This window comes from Pongo abelii, chromosome 3 (genome assembly GCF_028885655.2).
Source record: "Pongo abelii isolate AG06213 chromosome 3, NHGRI_mPonAbe1-v2.0_pri, whole genome shotgun sequence".
NCBI lineage: Eukaryota > Metazoa > Chordata > Mammalia > Primates > Hominidae > Pongo > Pongo abelii.
Window position 1 is genome coordinate 91,226,284 of NC_071988.2, and position 24,122 is coordinate 91,250,405.

General features: G+C 31.9%; 1 protein-coding gene across 1 annotated transcript; it reads left to right on the plus strand.

The window, feature by feature from the left end:
- Window positions 1–1,221: 1,221 nt before the first annotated feature.
- On the plus strand, window positions 1,222–17,863 carry LOC103889263 (alpha-S2-casein-like). The gene is made up of 13 exons (XM_054553613.1): window positions 1,222–1,265; window positions 2,892–2,954; window positions 4,300–4,329; window positions 5,092–5,115; window positions 6,392–6,418; window positions 6,862–6,888; window positions 7,972–7,995; window positions 8,080–8,124; window positions 11,539–11,562; window positions 12,424–12,447; window positions 14,149–14,272; window positions 15,306–15,351; window positions 17,590–17,863. The coding sequence occupies exons 2-12, from the start codon at window positions 2,904–2,906 to the stop codon at window positions 15,329–15,331; spliced, it is 426 nt and encodes a 141-aa protein (XP_054409588.1). The 5' UTR covers window positions 1,222–1,265; window positions 2,892–2,903; the 3' UTR covers window positions 15,332–15,351; window positions 17,590–17,863.
- The last annotated feature ends 6,259 nt before the right edge of the window (window positions 17,864–24,122 follow it).

Sequence of the window (24,122 nt, forward strand, 5' to 3'; positions counted from 1 at the left end):
TTTGTTATTTGTCTAGTTACTGAAAACAGGAGTTAAGGTAAATGCAGTCTCTGATATGCAATTCTGGCCAAAAACTGAATTCCAGAGTAAAAGTATTTTGAGGTTTTCACAAGGCCCTAAAAGTCCTGCATTATTTGGCCCCTTTTATTTCTCTGACCTCAGGTTCACCAGATTTACTCAACTCCAGCCACACTGTTGTACTTGTTATTTTTAAACATGCCACGCATGATCCTATTTTAAGGCCTGCACTAGGTTGCTCTTCTCCCAGCATTCTTCCTGGTTTATACATTTATTTCTTTACATTTTTACTCTTTTGCTCAGGGAGGCTTTCCTGGCTATACTATCTAATATTGAAAACCCCTTCCCTACCAAAAGTTTCTATTTCTTTTTCCAATTCCATTTACCCCTTAGTATTTATCACTATCAAACCAACTATAGATTACTTAATTATCATGTTTATTAGTCTCCCTTTCAGTTAAACTACAAACTCCATGAAGCCTGGAACTTTTCTTTTTTCATGACTCTATTTTATGTGTTCAAAAGAGTTCATGGCATATAGTAGGTTCTCAGTAAATCTTTGTTAAGTCAAATATAGTTATATATTAGCACCTATCTACATATAAATTTTTATATTTTCTTTTAATTAAATGTAAAAAACCATACACCAACTGTATAAGGAATTGTGTTTGTATGAGAATCACAGGATATTTTCACAGCTTTGTCCAAATTTTAAGCTGATGTTTTAAAACAGAAATTTATCAGGCATTTCCAATGAGAATTTGAGAGAGGGAAATTCTTGCTCACACAAAATGAGGAGTCACAAAGACACAAGAATACATGTTGTGCTCAGGAAAGGGTCTGAATGAGGCATAAAGAGTAACAAGAAATGGGGCACAAATATTAGCTATGGAAAATTTGATAACAGGAGACAAGGAAATAAAAAAATACTTATCTTAAATCAAAAAACTACTTCATGAATGAGGCTACATACAAAATACAGCCAATTATTAAGTATTATAACACCCTCATTTCCTGTTATCATGTTCTAAATCAAACTGTCCTAAAGCACTCCTTGGAATTTGTGGAACAAAAATCAAGAAAAAAATTTCTAACCATTCTGACTTCTCAGAATTCAAGTGCCTTTTTAGATATTTTAAACCACAGAATTACCCTATTATGGAGAAACAAAGGTTTAAATAGTATTAAAATAACCCACTGCAGATTATCCACTGCATAGTCCACTGGTCTTCCATTTGGGAAACAAGGTAATATCTTCATATATTATTTTTCTTATATTAAGTGCTAATAAAAAATATTTTAAAGCTTATTACTCTTCTGTACAATAAAAATGCAATTATTTTTAAAGGTGTCAATATCAACATACCATAAATTGCTTAAGAAACATTTTTATTTATTACAAACTTCTTTGTTATTTTATTTTTTAATAATACAATTAATATGTTATGCTTATTATGACACAGTCTTATAAGTACTAAGGTTATTTCCTGAAGTCATGACCAAGATAATCAGTTTGTATATGGCCTCTTGACCACTTTATCCATCTGGAAATGGGAGGCAAAAATTCTGACATTACGTAGTTATTCTGAAGATTACAGATAACAGTAAAATGTCTAGCACAATATTTGCCATAGTTGTTGCTTAGTAGTTACAGCTATTTTTAATTTCCTTTCCCAAAATATTAAGAATATGTCTAATTAAGAACTAACAGTTTCCATGTTTTAATTCTTTCATCTATGTAAAATGCTATTTATAGGTAAAATTGATATAAACACAGCCATATAAAATATATTATTTCAGGTATTTATTATAAAGATAATGAAATATGCCTTACAATTGTGAACAAAGCTTTGCCTATATGAAATATGCTCTATACATATTTATTATTTGCATCTTAGAAGAACAAATAATTATTTCATCAACTATATGGTATTATTATTCACGATTATTTCATCAACTACATTGTATTATTATTCACTTCAAGGGTGAGATATTTTATACTATATAATTGAGAAATCTTTCAAAAATTATGCAATAAAAATATGAAGGTATAATTTGATGCCTATATAGACACACCCTCTGTATTCACAAAGGTGTGGATCATAAGCCCATTTTGTTATCATTGAGTAAGCTTTAAATTATCCTTTAAAAATAAATTGTAAATATGTACACTATAAAGAGTTACATATATCAAAAATACTTTAGAATAACTTTAATTTTTACTTATTCATTTAAACATAAGGAAGAGAAATTTAGTGACAAGTATTCAGAAAACCTTGTGGATTTGTTTATATCAATAGTATGAGACACCAATCTAGCTGGAATGGATCTTAGAGATCATGTAGTCAACTCACATTTATTAAATGTATTAAATAAGGTATGGTGATGTTCATTGGCTTACTGAAGCTTTAGTGGCCAGTCCAGGGTTAAACTGGGACCTGCAGGATTCTTTATTCCCAATCCAGTGTTAATTCTACCTGCTATTTCCTATTAGGGAGCCAGGATGCATGTTTTGACTCCCTGAAATCTGATTTTAAAAGGAGTTCCTGTTGTATTTTATTTTTCTGATAATCATTCTTCACAAAATGCCTGTCATTGGAGATTAGCCCCAAGAACCAATGATATTTGAATGAATCTTCCACATTTTAACAAATATGCCTTTAAATTAGTCCTGTTGAAAAAACAGTCTCTTTCAAAATAAACTATTGTATTCACATTCATATTTATGAGCTTCTCAAAAGCAAATGCTTTCAATCTTCACTATCTTTTCTCATTCATCAGGTATAAAAATAATAATAGGTAAATAAATAAAAGAATGTATAAGTTTTGGAACTATAAATTATGTGATTAATTTTCTGTACATGTTTTTGCAGGACCAAACAACCATGAAGTTCTTCATCTTTACCTGCCTTTTGGCTGTTGCTCTGGCACATCATGTAAGCATACTGGGACATAGAGTGATATCAATTCTTATTTAAATGTATAAGAAAAATGAACTTTTTACTATATGCAGAAGATTCAGGCATTAACAGTAATAAACAGAGACTAAATATGTGACCTTTTAGTCTATGATCAATATTAGTCTATGATCAATATTTAGTCAATGATATTATTGACTCTACCTTAAACAGAGTGTTCAGGCAAATAGTCTTTCTACAAAGTGACTTCACTTTAGTATTGGATAGGCTATATGTATAGGAAAAAAAGGCAGGAATTTTCCTCCATAATATGTTGGAATATATGTTGAAATTTTCTGGAGGGATTATTTCCACTCTGCCGCATGTTTCTAGAAGTGTAAGAAAGCCTCACCACTATAATTGAGGATTCCAAAGGTAGCTATCAATGGAGTAACAGAATTTCATCATTCTTGATACAAGTAATTAAGAAGCCATGATGATAAAATATACATAAGGACATGTTACAGAGGATGGAGTTAGTAGCTCTAGATTTTCAGTGGCAACTTTGTAAATTATTTGCCAAATAACCCAGTGAGGATATAATAATGATATTCATGTCACAAAACTGTAAGTATGTAATAGACAATACATATAAAAGTGCTTTGCATACATGGATATAGATACATATATATACATACATATACACATTTTTTACTACCTTTAATTTTAATCTTCTAACATTATTAGCACCCTCATTCACAGGAAAAAAAAAACTCACTTACCCACCTCCTTCCCACTCCAACATGTCACTCTTCCCATAAAGTCATCTTTTACTTTTATAGTGCTCAGTGTACTCTTTTATAATGCACATCCCCCCATATGTAAGAGATATATACATGCAGGCATTTGTGCCTTCTTAAATTTGTAGCCAACTGAGTACATCTAAAGTGAGAATTTCATTTTTAATATGAACAAGTTGGTCTAAAAAGTAAAAAAAAAACAATGCTTTAGTAATCAATAATACACAGGATCAATAATTTCTTCTATCTTATGCTCTACGGGTGGTTACTAGATGTAACCACTCTCTTTCCTTCACTTTTAAAAATTAAATATTTGGCCTCAATTGTTCCATTTAATAGACAAGGATACTCAGCTAAAAATCAAGGGACATTTGTTTCAGAGTTTTCCAGGGAAATTCAGAGTAATGTTTTCATTATTTATTGACAATATTAGAAACAGGAGTAATTTGTTAAAGGAGGCCTCATTTCATTAAATTTCCCCAAGAAGCAGTGTTATAATATTTTATTGCCATTAAACAGTAGAGGCAAAGATTCACATTGGTATTTTAAATTAAATTTGTGTTTGTTTTTTGTGACTTATATAGGAAATAAAGCACTCCTCCTCTTCCAGTGAGGTAAGGTACTTTATGATAAAAACACTTCTTGGCACCTAATAACACAAATGTCCTGGGTTAGTTTCATTTTTGTGATCAATAACAGCAGAGTTGTAGAATCATGGAAAATTTGAAGTGCAATTATTGCTTGAATGTGTGGGGAGAATAAAGGAAAATGCATGCATCCAAATGTAACAAGATTAGATTTGTGCCCTTTTCCACTTGATTCTCTGGTATTTATCCAATAATGGTGATATTAGTATGGAAGTAATGGTGTCCTTTACATATTATTATGGAGTCCATTACATATTATTATGGAGAAAGGGGCTCAGGTACACCTACATCTACATTAAGTGCTCATTTCTAAATGTCTTCTTGCTCATGGCTACATACAAGGTGTCCAAAGCTCTTTAAGGTTGGCCAAATAATTGCCCTGTTATGCTACTATGTATTTCATTTAGAAATCAAAGAGAGAAAAAAACAAAGAAAAGAAAACTCTGCAGAAGACAAATTATTCCTTTGCTGTTAGCATTTGCAAAAATATTGTATCTGGCTTATACCACAAGTATATTAAGAGTTCAGATTGAGTTATTTAACTAGAATATAAAAATAAGTTAATTAAGGAGAGTAAAATTTTTAGTCAAATTCAATCTGTAATTCAGGAAAAGACCAAGTATTTTATCTTCAGCTACTGTATAATGAGTATGGATTGATGCTAATTTGGGTAGTATGAATAAAATATTTCACAGGTAATCAAATATATTATTAATTTATTTTTCTAAGGAATCTGCCAGCATCTACCAAGAAGTAAGTCCTAACTTCTCACATTAAATATTTTAAAATAATTTGTCGTTTTTATATAGCTATAAAGTGAATATTATTTATTTTTTCCAGAAGTTTAAGCCGAACAATAACATGGTCTTCCAAACCAGACAGGTAAAATTCATTTGTTAATGTTGTGTTTGATTAATGAAGTGTATTTTTATCAATTGTAAATTATTTTCCATGTGAGTATTATTTTTTCATCTCCAAGTGTAAAGTGAGTGATGTTTGTATTGTCTTAACCGCTGTGAAATTATGTGAAAGGATCACGTGAAAACATATTTGTGGCCCATTTGTGAACCAAGTTTTCAAAGTGTCATCTCTTTGAATGGAGTTATTTATGATCAATCATCTACTCTTCACCTCACTAATTCTTGACTTTTTGGATGACCATTTAATGTATTTTACTTTATGCTAAAAAATGTATATAAGAATTATGGAAAATTATGTTTCTCTTGAATCAGGATTTGAATCAATTCCAATTTTGTTTTTGGAAGGACATTTGCTCCAAAATCTAGCAAGTATAAGACTTTGATTTCAAATCTGATCTTGAGTAAAGTTGAAACTAGCATACATAAAAAGTATACTTGTTGTAAGAGAAATTTGAAAAACAGGACAAAAGCGTGCACTTGTCCTAACTCAATGAATAATTCAACTGAAGAATATTAATTTGTGCAAGAATCAATGAATCCACTAAACACTTCCACAGTTATTTCCAACAAAGAATAGAGACCTAGTAATTTTGTGATTTTTAATTCCTTCAGCAATTTTTAATATTTATTTCAAAATTTTCTCTTTTAAAACTAAATACATTTATTTTTAACAAAAACTTTTATAATCTATCTGCAAATCACATGTTTAAGTCCTAATTATGTATTTCAAATATACATTAAAATGTTTACAGTTATTTAAAGTTAAAAATAATTATCCAGCTGTGGACTAAATTAATTTTGTGTATTCACTCATTCATTTAACAAATATTATTGAGGAAGAACTGTATCCCAAACAATATTCTAGGCTCTGAAATACCACAGTAAATAAATACAACAAGCAAATTCCCTCCCTCATGGTGCTTACATTTGAATTTACTACTGTTGGCACGTTTATTATGAAATGAACAATTTTGATATAATTCATTCAAATCCATAAAATGAAAATGAATGCTTCTCCCTGTGGTAGGTGGGTTTTTTCTTTACATTCAGTAGAATATACCTTATAAGCAATGCTACAGGAATAATATGTCTAATTCTTTTTTAACTAGGAAACTGCAAATAAAATAGATACAATGGTGAGATATTTTTATTCATCTGAACTATATTTGACAATATGTATACCTAATATTAAATATTAATAATAGTCTGTAACACATCTGGAATATTTCTCTTTTAATAATCCAGAAATTATTTTTATAATTTTTTTAAAATTATAACTTCATCCTGCATCCATTCTTTTTATTCCCTTAAATTTGCCCTTATTCTCATAATGGAGATACTTCCATTTAAATAACAGATTATGTGAATCCCTCCCATTTGTTTTGCAAAGATGATTCATAATAAGAACCTATGAAACCTGATTATATTGTTTTTATTTCAATCCTTCTTTTGATGTTTAGTACAATGATGAAGTAGGTAATTAATGTGGAACATATCTAAAGTAACTACTGCTATTCAAGGATTCAATTTATTCCTATCACCAAATTATTTTATTTTTATTTTCATTTCAATTTATCAGCAATCTTCTAGCAGTTTATCTAGTGAGGTAAGATTCTGTTTCTTTTAAAATCAAAGAAATAGCAGCTTTCTAGTAGTAGTATACAATAGTTTGATAATTTACATCTAAGCACTCCAAGGGAGAAGTGGAAAAATCACATACATGACTCAAAATCACTTTGAGTGGCTGAAATTGACTATATTGAGAATTGTTATTTATTCTTCCCTATTCTCTCTGCAAATGTATATGTGACTAATAGGAAATTGCATTTTTGTGCAAATCAAGAGCTTGCCAATTTCCTTCACCATCATTTCTCTTTGGAAACCCTCTCAATATTGTTTAGCACAGCAGCTCTCAAATGGTAGTCCCCAGATAAGTAGCACCACAGCACCTGGAAAACAGTTAGAAATACAAAATCATAGTCCTCACAGCTGACTTACTAAATCAAAAACTCTGGTTTGGAGCTAAGCAATCTGTATCTTAGCAGGGCCTCTAGGTGATACTGATACACATAACACTTTGAGAACCACTTTTAAAAAGATTGAATGCAGATTTGGGTTAGGAATTGTGTAAGTCACCAACACCTGAAACACTCTGTGGTGGCGAGCCAGGTTGTAAGAGTGCTCTAGAATAGCAGGCAGTGTCATCGTGGATTATTGTCCAGTGTCCCATGACCTCAGACAAAGCCTAAGTTCTTTATAATCAGTGTCTTAGGAAGCTCGCCTTAGTCTTTACTTAGTTTTAAGTGTTGATCTCAATCTGAGAGCCTTGAGCCATGTCTGTCATTTCAACAAAGAGCATGTAGGGTTTAGTTTATTACACCCTCACCAGGTCTATTTTGCATACTTTTGGTCACCTGCCTGTACCCTGTAGTCATATGAAATTGCCTGAAAAATGTTAAATTAATAAAGCATTCAAAATAAAACATATTTTAGTCCTTTTATTACATTGACAGAAAAAGTCCTGGTGATAAATAATGTCACATATTTAATTCTTAATAAATGAGAGTATCTTAGTGCTAGTGGGTTGGACCCTGAATGATTACTCATCCCTAACTTTCTCCTAAAATTATGTAGAGACAATTATTACTACATCACTCAAGTAAAGCTATTTATCATTTTGCTCCTTTAGGAATCTGCTCAAGTATCCACTGAAGTAAGTCATTATTTAAATAAAATTAATACCATTAGTAACATTTTTATTTTGTATTTCTCTAATATGTCCTTTGGGTTTTAATAGAACAATGAACTGACTAAGGAAGAAAGGATCTACTTAAAGCAGATGGTAAATTTTTCATACAATGTATTATTTCAAGTAAAAGAATATATTTCACAATTATTTCTTCTTCCAAATGATCACATCATTCCTTCTCAATGAAATATTTAGCACCACACTGAAATATCTAGCACCATACTTATGATAAAATTACTTTTTCCTGTTGTTGTTACTGTGATATATAAATACTATGTTAACAAATATATCTGCAGTTATCTTTTAAGAAAAATGAGCAATCCAACTAAATTTGGAAGAATTACAAACATAGTAATAAATTATGAGGCTGGGCATGGTGGTTCACACCTGTAATCTTAGCACTTTAGGAGGCTGAGGAAGGAGGATTGTTTTAGACCGGGAGTTCAAGACCATCCTAAGCAACATAGCAAGACCTCAACTCTCAAAAAAAAAAAAGGAATCAACGTGATCTAATCGAGATATCACCGTAGTTTAACAAACACAAAATTCATCACTCAGCTCTATGAAGTAGCAACAGGAATTTATAAGCTTTTAACTACTTTCATTCTAAGCCATAGGAAATCACGTAACCCATCCTCTGTGGACTAGAGAAATGTGCAGCTCAAGGAAAGAGGATAAGCTTCAGGGTCAAGTGATTTCCCTTCCAACTTCAGCTCTCTAAGTTATTATTTAACCTCTGGACCTTACATTTTTCTCGACTGAAAATGAATTTAGTAACACTAATCCTACAGGTTTTTATGAGGATGATGCTAGATAATATAGGTAAATTATATAATCAATTGCTTGAAAAATTTCCAAGATGTGCCAAAAGTAGCAATTATTATTAAATGTATACACAGACAAAAAATCCATTTTAAATCTTGGTCATGTTAAAACAAGATCTCTGAAATAAAACTATTTTATTTTTAGAAAATTCTAATTGCCCTGATAATCTTTTTTATACTTTGTCTAAATAAATTTAATTATATTCTTCCCTTGTTTGTTGTAATTGTGTGTCCATTTAACACTTATCCCCGAGCAATTCAAAAAACACATGTTTTACATACCTATTTACTTATCATCTGTATGAACTGGAAATTCTCCAAGAGTGAAGACGCCATTTTAAGTGATTCCATCTTTAATTTCTACAGGAATTTTTGGTTAAGTATTCACAGCAAAATCAAAGTAGAAACATACTAGAAAACTTTTCAGATGGACATATGTGACAGGTACTATAAAAACCACTCTTCATATTTCAATCCATATAAAACTTCAAGGTATGTGATGCTTATGAGAGGTAAAGCAACCAGCCCAGGGAAAGGGAATGTAAACTGAGATGTCCCTACTCCAACTGCAAAGCTTCTTCAACTGGATGTGGAAAAATGAATGAAAAACTAAGACAAATTTCTTGATAAGCCTCCACTTCCTTTCACACACATTCTTTTGCTTTTTACACTCAGTAAAAAGCTTCACTTCAACAGGAATACTAAAATAGCCACATGATTTCTTTAATTCTAAAGTTCACTTTTTGAATGTAAGCGCTATGATATTGAATTTTATATTGAAAATGTTATTCCTTGGTCAATTTGACATAATTTATATATTATCTTTAAAAGTTTTAAATTTAATTTTGCTCAGATATGCTCTGAGCCATGAAGAAGATTCAATACTAATGTAAATATTGATCATTTTCTTTCTTTACAGAACAAAATCAACCAGTATTACCCAGAGTTAAGCTTTCCCCAATATCTTCAGGCTTCTCACCAACCTCAGATAGTTATGAACCCAGGGAATCAAATTAAGACAATAATCTATCCTAACAGTCCCATTCCGGTGAGCTCTGCATTTTCGTTTGCGTCTTTCTTACTTTCTTTTAAAAGAAAACATAATTAAACTAACCAGAGAGAAAATGTTCCGATCATTTTGAATGTTGAAATTCAAATAAATTTCAGTATTTTCTAGAATAGAAATAAACCACAAATCATTAGCCAAAATACTATTAAAAAGCACTACTAACAAGAGTTACCAGTATCAATCCACCTTACTCCCCAAATTTACATGCCCTCAGAAGATCACCATTTATCAATGGTGCTCAAAGTCTTTGTTACTTCACTTATCTCTGTATCTTAGGTATATGCCATGGCAGATTTTGCTGTCTCCTTGACTTTAAAGTCAATTAGATAATAAAGGTAAGGTGTTGAATTGCATATACTATATATACCCAACTTAGGAAAAGAGAAGGAAGATTCTTCCATGATCAATTTTTCACATGGAAATAATAGTTTCTTCTCCCTTAGACTCCACTAGACTTAACCATCTCTTTCTTATCTTTTTTGTTTTTTAATTGGCCTCAGTCATTCCTCTTACTAAAATATTTTTGCTCAGCTAAAAGTAAATTCTAGTTACTAGTGGATGGCTAATACACTAACATTTTGCCACATTTTGATTTTAAAGTCGATTTTTTATGTAAAGAAAATGCTTTAATGTTCAAAACTTCTCTTTGACAGAGGACATCTGCTCAACACTATAATTTTCAACATTTATCATAAAACTAAATACACATTTCCTTATCTGAGCAATATATAGTTATATGGAAACATTGCAGTATTCTTTGGCGCATTTCCACATATAGTATTCTACTTTTTAAAATGTGGCATCTTTAATAACTACAATCCAATACTTGTGCCAACTCTTAAATATAATAAATAAAGTTAGACAGTAATTTCTTTTAGGTACAGGATTATTTGTGTATTGCTACTGTAGGAAACTATAAGAATTTAATAAAGGAAGACTGATTTTAACTAAACTTTTTCCAGAAAGGGTCAGATATTTCACTTGATTATTTAATTAGCTCATAAAATTGAATTTTTTTATATTTGTTATTATACAGAAAAAAAGAGCAACATTTATCTAGTGAGACGAGGCAGTTTCTCATGTAGACAACATCTTGACATCCATTTCCAGATATTAAATTCTGTACAGGATTGCCTTTATTCCAAATTATTATTCTTTATGCATAAAATTAGAATTACAGAATTAGAGAAAATAACAAGTGCAGCAATGATAAGAATAATTTGTGGATGCTGACTACAACTGTGACATTCAAAGTTAGCCAGATTAGATTTGTACAGGACCAGGCTCTAGAAAAAAATGTTCAATACCATTTATTTTGCTAGCTGTCATTGAATAACAATATTCCTTCAGGAATCATGGTGTGCATTCTCAAATTTGTAAACTGGGTAATAGGAATTTATTATATGTTTTCCTAATAAGGATTCAACTTTATACGTGGTTAATTTTCAAATATATTTCTACTACTGGTGCATAACATATGCCTAGAGATACCCTGAATATCACCTAATGATTTGCCTAGTCTTGTTCTTTTGTGAAAAAATGGTAAACTGCATGGTGGAAAGTAATATCTGAATTGATATATAATTAATATGTCTTATCTTTTCTTTTCCTAAGGAATCTACCAGCGTCTCCCAAGAAGTAAGTCATAACTATAAAAATTAAATAAAAATTTAAAGTTATCTTTCATTACATAAATTTTAAAAAGTTATTTTTATTTCATAATAGTTATAACTGTGCCAAAATGCTGGGATTACAGGCATAAGTCACCACTTCCAGCCTGAACTTCATTTTTTAAAACAGCTCAGTGTGAAATCTAGAGTCTGTCAATTGCTTTCACTAAAGTTTTACTCTCTCAATATTGTTTAGGAGATAACTAGTATTAGTTAGGAGATAATGAGTATCATCCACTAAAGTGAATTATATGAGTTATTTGGTGACTACCACAAGAAACACCTATTGTAATAGAAAGAGCCAGGTAGGTGAGCACAATTGGAAAAGGTCCTGGGGAAGGGGAAAATATGGATTGTGAGCTGGAGTCTTGTGACCTGAGGCACAGTCCAAAGTCTTCCTCATCGGTGCCTTAGGAAGCATATTTTACTCTTTCTTTCAATCTCAGTATAAGAACCCATATCACTTCTAGAAATGGCATGTGAGCTTTGGTTTACATCATACCTCACCTGGCCTATGAGTTCATTATTTTAGCTAACTACTATCTGTAGTAATTTTTACTTTCTGAACAATGCACCTGGATGAAGACTTTGTAATAGCACATATCTTTAGAAATGTGTCATTGTTAACACAGAGTGTGTGCTCTAATAATGAATGTTTTATTGTAATGATTCTTAATTGATTTCTTTAATCAGTGATTAAGATCACTTCTCATTAGCAATGACTTGGCTCTGAATTTTTCAATTAGCTTTATCTCTTTACTATAACTAGTTACATGCAATTACTGGTGTGTCATACAAGTAAAGCTGACTTTTAATTTCTTTCCTTTAGGAATCTGCTGAAGTATTCCCTGAGGTATGTAAATATCTTTGAAACAAAATACAATTAATATTACCCAGTAGTAATTTCTTTTGTTTTCATAACAGTTGTTTTTGGTTCTTAACAGAAAATTAAGTCAAATGAAGAAAAGAACTACCTGAAACAACTGGTAGTTATTTCATAAACTTAAAGTGCAAATAAAGAAAAAATATATATATACACACACACACATATACATGTGTGTATATATATAAAATCTCAACTCTTTCTTCCCCTCAACTTTCACATCACTGAATTCCAAATAAATATTTAAAATCAAATTCAAAATCTGTAGTAGTTTTGTTACTGTTGTTATCGTGGTATGCACCTTTCTTTTCAAATAAATATGAATATATCTTTTAAGAAAAACAATTTTAATCTATTGATTTTTGAGCAATTGCAAATCTCAAAAAATAATGTTTGTATTTTAAATGATTTAATCAAGGTACCAGGATAGCACAACTATATTCCAACTTCTCTTTGACAGTATGTTATGACCTAATTTCTCTAAATAAAAGACTGTTAGTTATTATTTTCAAACCACAGTTCTTGTAGCCAATCAGTGTGGTATAGAGGGTTATGTATCTCAGTGAAACGACGTAGGCTTTGGAGTCAGAGAGTTTATATTCCAACTGCAGCTCCACCATTTTTTATGGCTGTGACATTTCTTAAGTACTTTGTCCCTCTCAACTACAGTGTCTTCAACAAAAAAGTGAACATGTGAATATACTTCTGACTTTAATTTTTTGGTAAGGATCATTTCAGGTAATACATGTAAACTGTATAATACAATAAATGTACTATAGCAGTAATATTAATATTATAGTCGTCATCGTCCTAGACACTGAAATTGCTTGTAAAATTTTTGTAACAGAAGTACTATTTGCTTCAATGTTCTCAAAGTAATTCTCCCAACTAAAAACCTGTCTAGTTTCATAAGTTCTAGGTGCTATGAAAATCTTTATACTTTGTCAAAATGATCCCAGAAGAATTCTACCATTGTATCAATTGTATATCATAGCCATGGATCCAGTCCACACTTAACTGTATATTCATAAAAACTGGAAATTATCCTGTGTAAAGTTATCATTTTAATTCCATCTTTATTACCTACAATAATCAATAATCTATAATAAGGTTTATGAAGAATGCTTAAAGAAAGAACTTGGATGTAGAGAACATCCATTGTACATAAAATAGGTGACCAGCACTAATCAGAATGCTCTCTATATATTAACTGACATAATTCTGCAATGTAAGTGATGCTCCGAGAGCTTAAGCAACAAGATCAGTATCATAGATTCCAGTGAGTAAAATCACAAAAAATTATACTGAGCCTCTCTGACTCTAAGGATTATATGCACAACAATAAATAATAAACTAAGACACTTATCTCTGTGATTCAAATAATTTTCCTCTTGGCTTCTTACATATAAATTTATTTTTTTTCTTTTAGACATCTTTGTGTGAGTGTCAGAATTAGAGACTCTCTTTAATTCTGAAGTTTACTCCATAACATATAAATATTTACAGTGACTTTTACATAAGTAAACTCTCCTTTTGCTGGTTCTACCTGGAATAATTTAACAGTTAACTAAATTGGCAAAGTTTTAATTCATTTGCTTCTATGTAGCCCTCTTTTGAACTCTGGGAGAGATTAAATGTGGGGTAATTATTAATAATCTTATTTCTTTCTAGATGAAAACCAACCAGTTTCTCCAGAAGTTCACTGTCCCCCAGTATGTCCAGGCTGTTCCCCTTGTAGTCTATGAACCTGTGGAATCACATTCAGGAAAACACCTACCCATATATTCCCATTTGGGTATGTTCACCTTTTTAAAAAATATATAATTATTGTGTTTTGTGAAAAATGAGATAAAAAGAAATGAAATAAAGAAAAAGAATCTAAGTTATCATGTGGAATTTAAATCAAATTTAAATCAAAATGTCAAGGCCAGTAATGAAATAAAAATCATATGTTTCAAATATAACTGCAATCATAACGCTAGGGAAAAAGGATTGCATTATATTAGATTTTAGTTTTCTAAACATTTGTGTATATATCCTCTTGATTTTTACAGTAATCCATTGAAGTAGAAAAATAGAAATAACTAATTTTATTTTACAATAGATTCTGAAATTAAAAGAAGTGGATTCAATTTTCCAAGCTACATGTAATAGTTTACCTTCATTTAACAAGTCTTTTGGCTTAGGATGCCTTTTCTTTAACATAAGAAGTAAATGGTAGGGCAGGAAATTGAATCTAAAAAGCTGAAATTGGCCGGGCGTGGTGGCTCACGCCTGTAATCCCCGCAATTTGGGAGGCCGAAGCAGGTGGATCAGCTGAGGTCAGGAGTTCAAGACCAGCCTGGCCAACATGGTGAAACTCCGTCTCTACTACAAATACATAAAGTTAGCTGGGCATGGTGGCAGGTGCCTGTAATCCCAGCTACTAAGGAGGCTGAGGCAGGAGAATCGCTTGACCCCGGGAGTTGGAGGTTGCAGTGAGCCAAGATCGCGCCATTGCACTCCAACCGGTACAACAATAATGAAACTCCATCTCAAAAAAAAAAAAAAAAAGCTGAAAATTTAGTATAAATATTAATAATTTGGCATCAGAAGTACTAGGACTGGGTCTGAGATCTGATAATTCTCTAGATTCTATTTTCTATCTTTATTTTGAGATGTGATTGAATTTCTTAGATAGGCATGTAACATTTGGAGGACTTTATCATTATCACTGTAGAAAATAAGACTTTCATAATTTAGGTTTGAATCTTAGATGTTTAAAATCGTTTCTAAATATTTGAAGTGAGATATAAATAGTTAAAATGCATTATTCTTTTTCTTTTAAGAAGAACGTGTAAGATTCTTGAATTAACTGCTGCAATTTGAGCTTGAGTAAGTACCTTTAAGACTAGTCATTGAACAAAAATTTAAGTAGGATCTTCACTTAAGAATACAACATCAAAGCAATAATTTGAATAATTTAGATAAATTCTCTTTAAATCAGAGATTGGCTTATAAAATACTTTAATTTTCCCTATACACTTTTTGATTCACAAAGAAGAGTTATCGGTGTAACTTGCAGGCATATGGTTTTTTTGCAAATTTAAAAAAATAAACTACAGAAAATTTCCTCAGTGAACTGGATGCATTTAACCAGAAGTAATGACTCTTAGAAGAAATCTTCACAAAGACAAGTGGCTACACTGGTTTACTTTGAAGTTTGTCTTTCGACTTTCACTCAACATTTCTGCTTGGAGAAATATATATATTTTTGGTAGAGTTTTTTTTAATGTTACAATTTGAGCTACTTTATACAAATTTTTCGTGCAGCAATTTCTCTGGGAAAACTCACATACATATAGATATAGATAAATGTATAAAGCCTACTTTCCTACTTGTGATCACTGTCACTCCCTTTGAGATTCTAATCTAGATTGCATTTGCCTCCACAGTAGATTTAGAGTCTGACAGGTCCTAATGTAAATGATGAGTTAATGGGTGCAGCACACCAACATGGCACATGTATACATACATAACAAACCTGCACGTTGTGCACATGTAGCCTAGAACTTAAAGTATAGTAAAAAAAAAAAAAAAAAGAGTCTGACAGAGCATCAAGTCAATGGTGACTTATAGTCATGGTTCACTTTATCTGGTCTCCTTTTTTCCTTATGTTTTCATTATAATTATTAGAGGTTTCTCCATTCTGAAATTTAGTCTCTCTCAGTTTATCTCCATTTTTCTATCTACATCTCCTAAATTTAAATTGTTGGTCAAAACCTATATGCATAGATGTGTAAAATAATAAGTATACATCATCGTGACAAAGGGTGCAACAGCAAATCTGATAATAATAGCTGCCGTTTGTTGAGTGCTTAGAGTGTGCCCGCCACAGTTCTAAACTTTTTTTCCAATATTAACTAGCTTCATGGTCACATAACCCTGTGAAGTTGTTATCATTATTAACTAATGTATAAAAGAGACAAGCAATGCACAAAAAAGTTACATAAATTGCCCATGATCATATTGTATGTGATAAGCGAAAGAGCCAAGATTCCAACCTAGTGTCTGGTCCTAGGTTGCTTCCTCTGAAAGACTCAACTACAGAGGCAACCCCGTATCCAAGTTCAGGAGTTCAAGAATAATGTGAAAGGGAATTGGTCTCGCAGCTTGATTCTATTTTTGTTTGGTTTTCCTGACAATGGAAAGAGATCAAACAGCCCTTCCAAATAACCTTATATGAGAAAAATAACACCATAATTGTTATGGATGAGAGCTGAGGTTGTAGTTGTGTTATCTGAATCGTGATATTCCCTTTGATGTCATTCATTCTGTATTTTGAAATTGCTTTTCATGAGTCCCACAATATGAGAAACTTGGTAAAAAAAAAATGAGATACTGACAACCTTCCTTAACCTCATTTCTAGAAGGGTAAATAGGTTTACAAAGTTTACTAAGTGCAAAATTAGAACTGTGAGCATGATACTGTCAATTGGATCAGATTAAGACCTGAAGCTTTAGGTAAACCAGAAATAAACAAAGCAAGGCAATGCGAGAAGAATATTATAAGGCAGAAGTAAATTAAATCTACAGAATATTTACAAAATAAAACTATTAATAAAAAGATTTCTAATAAAATAGATTATGAAGACTTTACTTTTTAAAGGTTTTTAAAAATTTTTCCAAAAGGACGTTTTGCCAGTGTAATTATTTGACAAATCTATAATCCAAATACATCAATAAATACTCAGTGTAGGAAGTAATATTATATTTTATGTCTAGTAAACTATTTGGAAATTAAAAAAATGTTTCTTCAAAATTGGATGAGAGGTGTAAACACTTGTTATTTAATGGGAGCATTAAATAGAATCTTTATTTGCATACACAGTGAAGAGTTTGGCTATTAACTATCAATCATTCAGTCATTTATAAAATAAATATTAATAGCCTACTGTTTCAGCACTAGAAAATATCAATTAATAATAACTATAAATAATTATATTATATTACACTACCTTGCATGTTTGAATGTTTATATGTATTTTGTGCATAAGTATTTTACATATTATATGTAGTATGTGTTTTCTGGAATATAAATTTTATAGATCAATATTTTTTCTTTATTCATAGGTATGACTAGAAAAATAATTCCTTTATAATTTCATCTATCACATCACCTCCTACTATCAATATATTTTGGCATGCTTCTTGAAAAGTCAACAGTATTGAGCCAAAAGAAGATTGTGTGGAATATTTTCTGTATTGGTTATAATCTTTTTAGTTTGCATAAGATATGCCAGATCTGGATTGTGGTACCATATTTACTGTATTGATGATTAAATGAGGTCTTTTCTCCACTACCTCTGAAATATAGAACTGTATATCACTTGCCAAAACATTAAAATTTCAAACAAAGTTGTAGCTGGTGTTTTGTTTTGTTTTGTTTTTTTCATTCCTCACACTTAGAGAGACCAGGCCACTATTACGAGAATAAATCAGCTTGAACATCACTGAAATAACTTTATGTACATTTGAGGCCCTTAATTTCAAGGTTGTCTCTCATATCACATGTATTTGAATGTTACATACTTATGGTTCTCAACCACGACTGTATTCTAAGCACTTACTGGCCCTCATTCTAACATCTCTCTAGTTTGTCCCTGCTTCCATCTGTCTATCCCATACAACTTTCTTCAGAGTTCTCAAGTCTCCAGTCTGTGCCTGGCCAGTTAATAATCTGCAATATCATTCCATAAAAAGTGATTAAGTCACTAACAAAGTATAGGTTTGAAGGCCTTCCATTGGGATTTAGACTTCTTTCAACAAACATTGAGTACCTATGATATGCCAGGCATTTTTCTATATGTTGTTTTATAGCTGAAAACAAAAACAATATCTCGGCTTTATGGCCAAGATTACATTTTAATCATTGGAGAAAGACAACAAAGAAGAAAAGAAGCAAGACAGGGTATGCCATGTGGTGATGACTGCCCTAAAGAAAAATAAAGTAGAGCAATGGTAGCGAATTTTACATAGGGGTGGTCTAAGACAGCAATTTGGGCGAGTCAAAGTTTGAGCAGTGAAGTGAAATTAGTGTGAAAAGGAGCTGGAGAAATACAGTTCCAACAAAAGAAAAGTAAAAGAAAATTCACTGAAGTGGGTGAAGGTGGGAGGAGTGAAGATTATTATGGCCTTGCAATTTGCCTTAAGCAATTGGTTTGAGCTGGTAGCTGAGAGTCATATGCAGGTGAGTGTCATTATATAGCATATTTTTTTGGAAAGATGAATAGGGTAAAAGATAGGGGAATATGTATTGGACTTCAAAGAGTCCTCCAATTCCTTAAGGTTTCTCTCATTGGATTCAATTATTTCTTTATTATTATTATTATCATACTTTAAGTTCTGGGATACATACGCAGAACGTGCAGGTTTGTTACATAGCTATGCACGTGCCATAGTGGTTTGCTGCACCCATCAACCCATCATCTATATTAGGTATTTCTCCTAATGCTATCCTTCCCCTATCCCCCTACCTGCAACAGGCCCCGGTATGTGATGTTCCCTTCCCTGTGTCCATGTGTTCTCATTGTTCAACTCCTACTTATGAGTGAGAATATGCAGTGTTTGGTTTTCTGTTCCTGTGTTAGTTTGCTGAGAATTATGGTTTCCAGTTTTATCCATGTCTCTGCAAAGCACATGAACTCACCCATTTAATGGCTGCATAGTATTACATGGTTTATATGTGCCACATTTTCTTTATCCAGTCTATTGTTGGTGGGCATTCGGGTTGGTTCCAAGTCTTTGCTATTGTGAATAGTGCTGCAATAAACATATGTGTGTATGTGTCTTTATAGTAAAATGATTTATAATCCTTTGGATATATACCCAGTAATGGGATTGCTGGGTCAACTGGTATTTCTGGTTCTAGATCCTTGAGGAATCGCCACACTGTTTTCCACAAGGGTTGAACGAATTTACATTCCCACCAACCATGTAAAAGCATTCCTATTTCTCCACATCCTCTCCAGCATCTGTTGTTTCTTGACTTTTTAATAAATGCTGTTGGGAAAACTGGCTAGCCATATGCAGAAAACTGAAACTGGACCCATTCCTTGCACCTTACACAAAAATTAACTCAAGATGGATTAAAGACTTAAACATAAGACCTAAAATCATAAAAACCCTACAAGAAAACCTAGGAAATATCATTCAGGACATAGGAAAGGGCAACGACTTCATGAAGAAAATGTCGAAAGCAATGGCAACAAAAGCCAAAATTGACAAATGGAATCTAATTAAACTAAAGAGCTTATGCACAACAAAAGAAACTATCATCAGAGTGAAGAGGCAACCTACAGAATGGGAGAACATTTTTGCAATCTATCCATCTAACAAAGGGCTAATATCCAGAATCTACAAGTAACTTAAACAAGTTTACAAGAAAAAAACAAACAATCCCATCAAAAAGTGGGTGAAGGATATGAACAGACATTTCTCAAAAGAAGACATTTATGTGGCCAACAAACATGAAAAAATGCTCATCATCACTGGTCACTGGAGAAATGCAAATCAAAACCCCAATGTATATTGACCATATACATTTTTTTCCTGTTATCTTGTCAATTTGAGAATTTTAATGATTACCTATAGTCTGATAATGCTCCAAACTTTAGATATAATTTTAATTGTTCTGCTCTCAATTTGGACTAATATACCCAATTATCTTCTGGGCATGCCTAATTTCGTATTTCCCAAATTGAAATATAATCACTTCAAGTATTTTTTTCACTTGAATCTCTTTTACACAGAATGCATCCATGTGAACTCACATTTCATTCTACATTTGTAATTCTATATTTTTTATTATAATAAAATGAAACATGATTATATTTTTAACTCAGATTCTTTTGCAGATAATGAAATAGACTTCTAGGTTTTGGACTCTCTTCTAGGACTCTCTAAACTCTAACTTTTCTCATTAGTGTAAGTAGGAAGTGTGATATTTCTTTCGACTAATTAGAATAGTTTAAAAAAATTAAAACAACCAAAGGTACCATTAACACCTCGGTAGGTATTGCATCCTTATATCACCATTCTTATAAAGCTGCAATAGCTCTTTGTTGAGTATTTGTTCTCTAAGTAAAATGCTTTTTTTATTTTTCAAGAAGTGGAATTCTATCATGGAGAAAAAAGTACCTTTTATTTCCTTTACTGCATAATAGCAGGACATGTTGTTTCCCAGCAGTGTTTAAAACTATCTGTTATGGAATATGAGATTGTAAAAAAAACACAAAAATGCAACTTCTGTGTTTATTTTCCATCCTTGTTTCTGGTTATCAAGCATAATCCTCACACTTCCTAAAGTGTTTAATTTTAAGGGGGAAATTAATAATTCCTCTATTTTAATGTTACAAACCAAAATAAGAATATAGTTTATTTATTTTTTATTGAAACATAATTGATGTACATATTTGGCGGGTACATGTGATAATTTGATACACTCATATAATCAAATCAGGGTAATTAGAATAACTGTTGCCTTAGATGTTGGTCTTTCCTTTATCCTAGAAATATTTAAATTAGTTTCTTCTAGCTATTTTCGAATAGTCACCCTGCTTATCTGTCAAACACAAGGTCTTATTTCTTCTATCAAATTATATATTATATATGATATATATAATCAACATCCTTCATCTTCCTCTCCTGTGTCCCCTTCCTGGTCTCTGGGAACCACCAATCTATTCTCTATCTTTATGAGATCCACTTTTCTAGCTCCCATGTATAAGTGAGAACATGCAATATTTGTCTTTCTGTGTTTGGCTTATTTCACTTAACATAATAACCTACAGCTTCATCCATCTTGCTACAAATGACAGGATTTCACTCTTTTTTATGGCTGAATAATAGAATCATTATATTTTTAAAAGGGTTTATACGTCTTAGTTTATAGAACAGTAGTTAGCTTAAAGCTTCGATTTCCAAATGCTTTAAAGTATTTACATTTTTATATTACTTTTTTTCTTTTCTTTTTTTTTTTTTTTTTTTGAGACGGAGTCTCGCTCTGTCTCCCAGGCTGGAGTGCGGTGGCGCCATCTAAGCTCACTGCAAGCTCCGCCTCCCGGGTTCACGCCATTCTCCTGCCTCAGCCTCCCGAGTAGCTGAGACTACAGGTGCCCGCCACCATGCCCAGCTAATTTTTTGTGTTTTAGTAGAGACGAGGTTTCAGCGTGTTAGCCAGGATGGTCTCGATCTCCAGACTTCATGATCCACCCGCCTCGGCCTCCCAAAGTGCTGGGATTACAGGCGTGAGCCACTGCGCCCGGCCTTATATTACTTTCTATCCAAAGAGTCAGTCACATTGCCCATATAATCCCAGAGCCCTGTATAGTGAGTGCTTAATAACAATTGTTTGAATGAATAAGTGAATAAAGAAATAAAGTAACCAGAAATGGAAGGAAAGAAAAGAGGGAGGCTGAGCACGGTGGCTCAAGCTTGTAATCTCAGCACTTTGGGAGGCCGAGGCGGGCAGATCATTTGAGGTCAGGAGTTCAAGGCCAGCCTGGCCAACATGGTGAAACTCTGTCTCTACTAAAAATAAAAATAAAAAAAGTATCCGGGTCAGGTGGCAGGCGCCTGTAATCCCAGCTTCTTGAGAGGTTGAGGCACGAGAATCCCTTGAACCCAGGAGGCGGAGGTTGCAGTGAACTGAGATTGCGTCACTGCACTCCAGCCTGGGTGACAGAGTAAGGCCCTGTCTCAAAAAAAAATTAAAAATAAAAAAATAAAACAAGAGAAAAAGAAAAAGAAAAGAAAAGAAAAGAAAGGAGAGAAAAAGACAATGTAGTCAAACAGTCAAACAATCCATTTCAAAAATTACTATTAGAAGGTGAATTTTTTTTATTTTCCCAATAGTTATAATCGAGACTATGTCTTTGGGGGAAGAGCCTACATAGCTGCAATACTTAGAAGTCTCTTGCATAAATTATTATATTGAATTATTGTTAACAACTTTAAACATATACATTCTTTTATCTAGAAAGGTGAGAAAGGAGACAGTTTCTAATGGGCCTCTTTTAATATCCTTTAGAAATATTTCCTCAAAACACATGATACAAAATCAAACTTCAAGTTTAAGTTTGAGCTCAAACCTATAGACAAGTGGTATATTGTTTAGCTTAATGTCTGTGGCCTAAACAAAACTAAGAAAAATATCCTAATATTCTGTTCTGACTACACTCAATTATCCAACTAGAAGGATATAAATTATATATATCCATTTTCCTAGAGATTCAGTGGAAAACACACATTTTTCTAAAACATGTAAACATACCACTGCATAACCTCACTTGAAGTATGTTAAACCCTCTAAGGCCCAAAACAAGTAGATTTAATTCCATGTGGTAGAGTTCAGCTTGCTAAGTGAGATATATTAAAGTTCTGACTTCAAGGACATATATATTTTTGAGGACAAATTTATTAATTCAAACCCTATAAGAGATAGACTTTTGCTCAGAGCTGTATCTATTATCCCCATGTATGAGAAAATGGTAAACAAAGTTTTAGGTCTTCTTTTTGGTACAAAAATGTCCATCTCAGACATGAGGTTTTTGAGATATAATAGTTGATATTCTACAGACACACAAATGACATTCGAATCATTTCTACAGTTAACTTATTCTAATAACTTTTTCTTTATTGATGTATTCATATGTACCTAGACTAATATTGTCATTAAGCAACTGACAGTTTTATTAATAACCTGCGTTATTTGTTTCACAATCTTCTATTGTAATAACCTTGTCATTTTACTTCCTAGCATCTGATGGGACTATCCTTCAATTGCATAATTTGATCTCGCAATTGACATGATTCATTGCAGCAAGATAATGACTTTAGTGAATTTAAATATCAGGTTAGTACAAAAGTAATTGCGGATGTTGACATTGATTTCAAGGGCAAAGTCTGCAATTACTTTTGTACCAGCCTGATATATCAACACACCTGACATGCACATTATTTCGTAGGTCTTCAGGACAGTTCCTCTGAATCTTGAGACCTCATTTGGATCAAAAGACAATACATTCATGCATGTATTGTCAATATGGTGTCTATTTTCAAATGTCTGCAGACTGTTACTGTCAGAATAAACTATGACAAAATCAAAGCATACTTATTTAATAATAAATACCCATAAAAACTATTTGAAAAAAATGATGACTTTATAGATAAGAATATATATATATGAATATTATAATAAAATGAGACATGATTATATTTTTAACTCAGACTCTTTTGCAGATAATGAAATAGACTTCCAGGATTTGGACTCTCTTCTAGGACTCTCTAAACTCTAACTCTTCTCATTAGTGTAAGTTGGAAGTGTGACATTTGTTTCCACTAATTAGAATTGTTAAAAAAAAATTAAAACTACCAAAGGTACCATTAACACCTCTGCAGGTATATAAGAATATAAAGTCATCATATATGTAGATATATCTTTACATATATATATATATTTATGTATAGCAATAGAAATGTTTGCTTGTGATCTAGGTATGTGTTAGTCAACATTAACATTATTATATAAACTACAAAAACAATGAAGGTATTGATACCTGTATTGCTGTGATACCACATGAACTTTTTATAACATAAATGTGTGT